The sequence below is a fragment of the Haliotis cracherodii genome, unplaced genomic scaffold (assembly GCF_022045235.1).
Source record: "Haliotis cracherodii isolate W230 unplaced genomic scaffold, xgHalCrac1.p SCAF_14, whole genome shotgun sequence".
In the NCBI taxonomy this organism is placed as follows: domain Eukaryota; kingdom Metazoa; phylum Mollusca; class Gastropoda; order Lepetellida; family Haliotidae; genus Haliotis; species Haliotis cracherodii.
In genome coordinates this window covers 30,822,190-30,830,465 of record NW_027266269.1, presented here as the reverse complement: position 1 = coordinate 30,830,465, position 8,276 = coordinate 30,822,190, and the positions used below count along the sequence as shown (strand labels likewise).

Here is an 8,276-nt window from a genome sequence, read left to right as displayed (position 1 = left end):
TATTGTATATTGCTGTTGTTATGTGTAATACATAATTTGTGGAAATTCTAGAAACCAGATTTCATACCTCCTTCACCAATTAAGCTATCATAATTGATAGAAAATAGAATGAAACATTTTGACCATTACATACCGGTCTCCTCATTGTACAATCAGGGAGTAACAATTACAAAACACAGTACCAAAAATGGTCAAAACTTCTCTGAATTTTAAACATTCTATAATGAAAAGACCTGAAAACAACATAATTTATTTGTTTGTTTGTTTGCAATATCGCTGCAATCAACAATATCCAAGCCATATGACGATGGTCTGTAAAAAGTCGAGTCTGGTCCAGACAATCCAGAGACTGACATCATGAACATTGATCCATGCAATCGTGAAACGAAGACATGCATTAACCAAATCAGCGAGACTGACCACCCGATCCCATCAGTCGCCTCCTACAACAAGCATAGTAGCATCCCACGGCAAGCATGGGTTGCTGAAGACCAATTCCAACCCGGTTTACCATGGGTCGAAAATAACATAAACCTTATAAGAGTTATCAACTTCACTCTAAGTAGGCCAAATAAACCTTAAAGTTTACATATTCACATTCTTTCACGATGACTTTCAGAAGTGTTCATTTTGATTCACGCACAATGACACACAATTTGTTTATAGGACGGACAAGCTCTGTAAAAGCTGTCCTCACACGCACGATACGTACAGATCCCTTTTTGTCCATCATGATCTCAATGACACGTCCAAGTGACCATGAATTACGAGGAGAACTGTCCGCCAGAAGAACAATGTCTCCAACTTCAAGATTGGGCTTCTTTGTAACCCACTTTTGTCTTTCTTGCTGCAGTGTAAGGTATTCCTTTACCCACCGCTTCCAAAATATATCAGCTAAATACTGAACTTGCTTCCATCGTCTGCGAGAGTAGACGTCATCTTTACAAAATGTACCTGGTGGCATCTTTTGACCCGATCGCAGAAGCAAAAGATGATTTGGCGTGAGGGGGTTTAGATCATGAGGATGATATGGTACATCAGTGATAGGTCTACCATTGAGAATAATTTCAACTTCACAAAAGAGAGTACTCAGACCTTCATCGTCAAGCTTAATTGCTTGTTCCTGGACAACAGCATTAAGAACTTTCCTTATTGAACGGATCATACGCTCCCAAATCCCACCATGATGAGATGCTGTAGGAGGGTTAAAATGCCAATCAATTCCCTTCTCAAGCAGTGATGAGTGCAACTTGGACTGGTTCAACTTCAAGATTTCTTCTTTAAGTTCACGTTCGCTGCTTGAGAGATTGGTCCCATTGTCTGACCTGATCACTTCTGGTTGACCTCGTCTTGATATAAATCTCCGTATGGCATTGATACAACTGTCAGTATCAAGAGAACAAGCTAGTTCTAAATGCACTGCTCGCATGGTCAAACATGAGAAGACCACACCATACCTTTTCACAGTTGCGCGACCTCGTCTAACTAGAAAAGGCCCAAAAAAGTCCATGCCTACATGTGAAAAAGGTGGCTTATCAGGTTGAAGACGATCATCAGGAAGGTCTGCCATCTGTTGTTGTCCAGTTGGTGACTGATACTTCTTACAAATGACACACTTGGAAACAAGACTTTTGATGACAGCTCCAGCTCCTAAGATCCAATAACATTGCCTCAAGTAGGTAAGTATAGCATTTTTACCCATATGACCTACAGCCGTGTGAGCATCTTTGATCAGCAGCTTTGACAAGGGAGAAGTTTTAGGCAATACAACTGGATGTTTTGAATCATGCGGAATCTCTGCTCTTTGAAGACGTCCACCAACCCGTATGATTCCATCTTCAATGAAGGGATCTAACTTGTACAAAGAACTAGATTTACTAACCCCTCTTCCTTTCTTAATCTGGCTTTCTTTTCCTTTCAAAAATTCAATCTCTTTCATGAAGTGTTGACCCTGCACATAACGAGCAAGTGCAACTTCTGCATCCTTTAATACTGAAACTGTCAGCTTGGGTTTTGCCCGTGATAATTTTTCAGATCTGTCCTCCGCTGCTTCTGACTCCAATTGCCTTGCTTTCATCTTTCTTTTTAGCTCTCTGATAGTCAAGATGATCCAACCAACTGCTTTTCGGAGCCGTAGCCAGCTTGAATAGTGATTCAATAGTCTGTCCAATATATTTTGGGACTGGCCAGTTACTAGACAACTTACAGAGTTCTTGACCTCTGGGTCCTCATCAGTGACAGATAAGTCAGGAGAAATGGGCCATTTGACTCTTAGTCTCCACAGAAAATCTGGTCCTTCAAACCACTGATGTGCATGTTTGAACTTGTCGTAGGTCATTCCCCTTGATGCTAAATCTGCTGGGTTGAACTTTGTGTTGACATAATTCCACTGCTTGACCTCAGAACCTTCATGGATAGTGGTGAGCCGATTTGCTACAAAGGTTTTGAATCTTGATGTGCTGTTAGAGATATATCTGAGCACAGACATACTGTCTGTCCAAAAGAAAGTCTCATCAATTTTGTACTGCAACTCTCTGGTCAATAGCTTACCCAGGCGAACTGCAACTGTAGCTGCTGTTAGCTCCATGCGGGGTATTGTCATTTTCTTCAAGGGTGCCACTCTTGACTTAGCCATTACCAAGACACAGTGTACACCATTATCTTCATTTGTTAGACGAAGGTAGGTTACAACGCCATAGCCAACTTCACTTGCATCAGAAAACAGATGCAATTGACACGATGCAATTTTTCCAAACCCTTTTGGTTTGTAACACCGTTCCACTTCTATCTCATCCAACCTTGGCAAGTCCTTTAGCCACTGAAGCCAAATTGTCAAAGAAGCTTCATCTATTACCTCATCCCATCCAAGATCTTTCTTACATAATTCTTGGAGAAGACGCTTGGCGATCAACACGTAAGGTGCCACAAACCCCAGTGGATCGTATACACTACTTACAACAGACAATATGCCTCTTCTGGTGATTGTCTTTTCCTTGCTTTGAATCTTGAAACCTAGCGTATCTGAATCAACAAACCAAAAGACGCCGAGAGCTCTCTCACTGGGAAGAGATTCACATTCCAGATTCAATTCTTTCACCTCCTTGGCCCTCTCCTCAGTAGGTATAGCTTTCATTACAGATTTGCTGTTGGAGACCCATTTTGTCAGATGAAACCCTCCATCCATGCAGAGTTTTGATACTTCATTGATTAGGTAAACTGCCCTTTCTTCATCTTCTACAGAAGCTAAACAGTCATCAACATAGAAGCTGTCTTTAACCATGCTAACAACTTCAGAAATATATCTTTCTTTGTTGTCCTCAGCAGTTTGTTGTAAGGCGAATGTGGCACAACTAGATGAAGAAATGGCCCCAAATAAATGGACGCACATTCGGTATACTTCTGGCTTCTCATCACAGTCACCTCTCGGCCACCAGTAGAAGCGAAGGTAATTACGATCTTCTTTGGGCACTTTGACACGATAAAACATCGACTCAATGTCTCCCATTATCGCAACTGAGTCTTGGCGGAACCTGAGAAGAATACCAAGTAAGTTGTTTGTCAAGTTTGGGCCTTGTATGAGCATATTGTTAAAGGAAACTCCTTGATAACTAGCTGTACAATCAAACACAACTCTTATTTTCGAAATCTTTCTTGGGTGGTATATCCCATGATGAGGAATGTACCATACCTTTCCTGTTTGGCCCTCAAGCTCCTCAATAGGTACCTTCTCAGCATATCCCTTGGCCAGTATGTCTTCCATGAATGTTTTGTAGTCATCACTAAACTTTTGATCCTTATTAAACTTCCGTTTCAAGCTGTCCAGGCGTTTTAGAGCTTGCACACTATTGTTGGGCATCTGCACATTGGAGCACTTAAAAGGTAGACTAATATGATAATGACCTTCTTGTAAGGAGACAGACTCATTAACCTTGTCAAGAAACTTCTTGTCCTCTTGGGACATTTCTGCTTTGTCGTCGATGGAGCTTTCTGGGAAGTCAAAGTTTATGCTCTTCCTAACCAAACTATTCAATTCACTGATTTTCTCAACATTTCTGACATTTACAATGTCTGTTCTCATAGATGGAAAATGTTGTTTTCCTTCTTCTCCTGAAGGTCTGACAACGTTCCATAGGATCCATCCTAATCGAGTTCTGGTTGCATGAGGGCTTCCCTGTGGACCAACTTTGACTTCAAATGGAGAGTAAGCATCAGGGGCATTAGCACCTATCAGAAGATCGACACCAGATTCAAGTGAAGGTAAATGAATTCCACCAAGGTGAGACCACTCTGCGACATCAGAATCATTTGGAATGTGCCTACTTGTTACTGGGATATGGCTCCTAGAATACACTGTAGGAAGGACAACAGTATTCTTCATATCCATATCATGAACTTTCAGACCAGAGATGGCATGCACAAAGGAAGTATGAGGCTCCCCTAGTGTATCTATAGTTATTTCAACCTTCTTTGACTTTCCACTGCATCCAAGCTTATTCATCAGGGATTCTGAACAGAAAGAGATGGTACTTCCGGGGTCCAAGAATGCATATGTCGATATCACTTTCAATGTATCTTTGAATGTTACTTTCACAGGGATTACAGCTAGTGTACATTCACCGCTGCTGTCACCGGTCTCCATATCTTCACTAGCTTGACCTGTACATGCACTTAAACATTTCAGGTTTGTCTGGGAGTCAATATGCAATATTGTCGAGTGATTGCCTTTGCAGCACTGACAAATGACAATTTTATGACATTCCTTGCTACGATGACCCTGCTCAAAGCAACGAAAACATAGACCCTTGGATTTGAGAAAGTTCAAACGATCAATGTGGGGTTTTGAAGCTAACTTCTTGCACGAGTCTATTAAATGTCCATCATTTCCACAGTAGTCACATGGCCTTTGGACATTAGTATCAAACCTAGATGGCTGTTGATTATTGTAATCCTTTCCCATCTTGTTTGCCTTTACCAGATCAGTACCAAATGTTAGTTTGGTTGGAACCTTTACAGTGCTGGGATTAGCCCATACTCTTTTTTGAACCTGTTTTTTGTCATCTGGTCGCATGGCTTCTTTTCCATACATTGGATCCATAGCCTTTTGGGCTTCTTTTCGGACAAACTGAACAAGGTCAGAAAATTCTACAGTTGATCTAGAGAGACGAATTTGTAAAACAATACCTCTCCACTTCTCCTGGCAGTGAAATGGTAACTTCATTACAAGCTTCCGTATGTTGTCAGGGTACTCAAGTACCTTAACCGAGTACAAACTCTTCACAGCATTCTGGCATTCATTCAGGAACACAGCATATTCGTCCAAAGATTTCGCATTATCTGCTTTAATGTTGGGCCAGCACATAGCCCTTTTTATTAGGGCATTTGCAATTGTCTCTTGATTGCCATACCTTTCTTCAAGCTCGGCCATAGCAGCTTTGTAGCCACTTCTTGCATCCAGGTAGCTAAAACTTTTAACAACTTGATGTGCCTCTCCCTCAGTGAACTGCTCAAGGTAACACATAAGCTCATCTTCAGAACTCGAGTTGCTAATTATCTTTGTCCGAAATTGCCTCATGAACTTCTGGAATTCTAAGGGATTTCCATTAAACTTTTGGATGTCTGGCACTGGTTTACGAAGTTGTTGGACTATTGATATAATCATGTTATCAGATGGCTGTTCATATGCATAGGAAGAAAATGGAGATACTCTGGGATTACGATTTGCCCCTTCAGACTTTTGCATATGTGGTACGTGCTCTCTTATGACATGATCTCTATGCATTTCAGACTTCAGGCTTTGATCAATACTACCCTCGTCAAATGTCATATATTTTCTGGCAGAGTTCCTATCGTCCTGGTCATTGTCATAAACATCCAACACCTTAGACCTGGCCTCGGAGATCTCCAGTTGTGTTCTCAACTCTAGCTCTTCCTCCTTCATCTTAATTTCTAATTTTGCTTGATTAAGTTTTTGTTTCTCTTTCAGGGCTTTTACTTTAGCTTGAAGCTCTGCTTTTCTTTGCCTTTCAAGTAACATTGCTGAAGAAATAGTACTGGCCAAAGGTGACAGGCCAGTTCTACATGATCCTGACCTTTTACTAGAACGACTGGGGTGTAAAGAAGCTTCACTCTGGCTTTGGACTGATCCGTGCTTCACAAAAAACTGCTCAATTGCTGTTTTAATATTTGAAAGAACTTTATCTTGAGATATGCACTCCTCTTCAAAGTGGTATATTTCAGGCTCTTTTAACAGTTGTCTATAGTCTTCTCTAACATCAAATAGCGTGTTGTAGAGGAAAAGCCAAGATGCATACTCTCGACGTACATCCTCAATTGTGCTTTTATTCACAACCCCCGTAGCAATTACTAAGTTGATGTGGTCAAAGTCTCTTTCAAGTTGCCGGAAAATGCCTTGTACCCGTTTACCTTTTGTTTCAGATGCATAAGACATGCCCTTATCAGTTAACTTTTTTCGTCTGGTTTCTTTTCCTACTTTTTCTTTATCTTCTGTCTTATTTTCCTGATCCATTTCCAAAGTCAAGTAATGTTAATGCTATGTTGATTACAACATGAAGTTCCAAACAATCTTGATTCTTTATTCTTTCTTATTCTTGTTTCAACTCTCATGTACAAACATTAGATTAACTGTAACAAATAGAAAGGATTTCATTTAGTATATGGCTTTTCAATTTGATTAATTTACACATTAACTTCATAATACAGCAGTATTATACTAAGTTGGACTTGTTTAATTTACAAATGTATGAACATTTAACAATAAGGTGTACAAGACAAACCTGGAAATTGCACTAAGTACATAATAGTCCAATAAATGTACAGAAACAATGCCTTAACTGCACTTGATAAACAGGAAACTTACAATTTCATATACCTTTATAAATTTAGGCCATGAGAATATTATGAACAAAATTGAAGTCTAGGGTGTATCTCCATGAGCCAAGTCTAAACCAGCCACAAACCCTCAATTATGAAGAATTAAGATACTGTGTATGGTAGAAACTAAGAAGGTGCATTTCTAAACAAATTCCTATTTATGAATTTTCAAATGAGTGACTAAATATGCCATACCATTACTTTTGACTTCACTGGCTCCTAACATGACTTCCTCCTGCATGCTGCATAAAGCACATGGTGACATGACCACACCAATCTGTGCTTATCTCCCTTCTTAATAAGGTTGATGTAAAATTGGCACATGACCAAAAAATGAAACATAACATTCTAACCCAGGAAATTAAATAAACATCCGAACCATAACAAATATTTAATATTGTATATTGCTGTTGTTATGTGTAATACATAATTTGTGGAAATTCTAGAAACCAGATTTCATACCTCCTTCACCAATTAAGCTATCATAATTGATAGAAAATAGAATGAAACATTTTGACCATTACAATGCGCATATCACTATTTGTTGCTGTAACAGAAAATGGTAAGACGAACTCATTACCGACATTCTAACAAAAGTATGCAGATGCGTTCAAATATGTCTGTGAACTCCTACATTAATGTGAAAGAAACTTACAACAGATCTAAGTCTAACATTGCTGACAAATAACCTGCTTTTGACACGCAAAAGACAAGTCATGCTTTAGGTTCAATAAGTAGATGTGAATTTCACACTCTGCATTCCCTTAAGAATAATATTGAGGGGAAATATCCAGACTGTACCCAACTGTCACCAACAGTCTTCCTCGTGTTGTCAACTTAGCTGACATCTCTTGTCTGAGCAAGGTCTGGAAGTAAAGATACACATACTATTTAACCTCTTTTGACATCGCAGCCTACCTCTCTGTGTGCAGTCAGTGTCAAATAGCTAGCGTATCTGTGTCAGTCACAGGGCACAGAAAATGTAGGTACCAGTTGGTGGTGGTATTAGTAAGTAAGATATTACAGGTATTGCAGTTATATCCTGCAGTTCCATCTTAATGGTAACATGGAGTATTTCAACCCAGGCCATGTCCAATTTTAGCATACATTTTTGTTAATACTGATTTTGTAATTTTAACGACATTTTTTTGCAACAACCCTTGTACTTTCGGTATTAAAGCAATGACATATCCGCATATAAGCCATCATCAACCTTGTAATACATAAAGACAGAGATGATTCTTTCTAGTCCTCTGTTCTATGAGCGCTCATAAACGCATAATGAACTATCGTTAACGTACAAACACATACCTCTGATCCTCGGTCAGAAATGATTATCTAACACACAGCTATTTTGGTCTATGTTTCTTCAATTTGTCTAAGCA

At 39.5% G+C, this 8,276-nt stretch overlaps 1 protein-coding gene across 1 annotated transcript; it reads right to left on the bottom strand.

Annotated features, from left to right (window-relative positions):
- Window positions 1–625: 625 nt before the first annotated feature.
- On the bottom strand, window positions 626–6,526 carry LOC139460358 (uncharacterized). The gene has a single exon (XM_071241848.1). The coding sequence runs from the start codon at window positions 6,524–6,526 to the stop codon at window positions 626–628; it is 5,901 nt and encodes a 1,966-aa protein (XP_071097949.1).
- Between the last annotated feature and the right edge of the window lie 1,750 nt (window positions 6,527–8,276).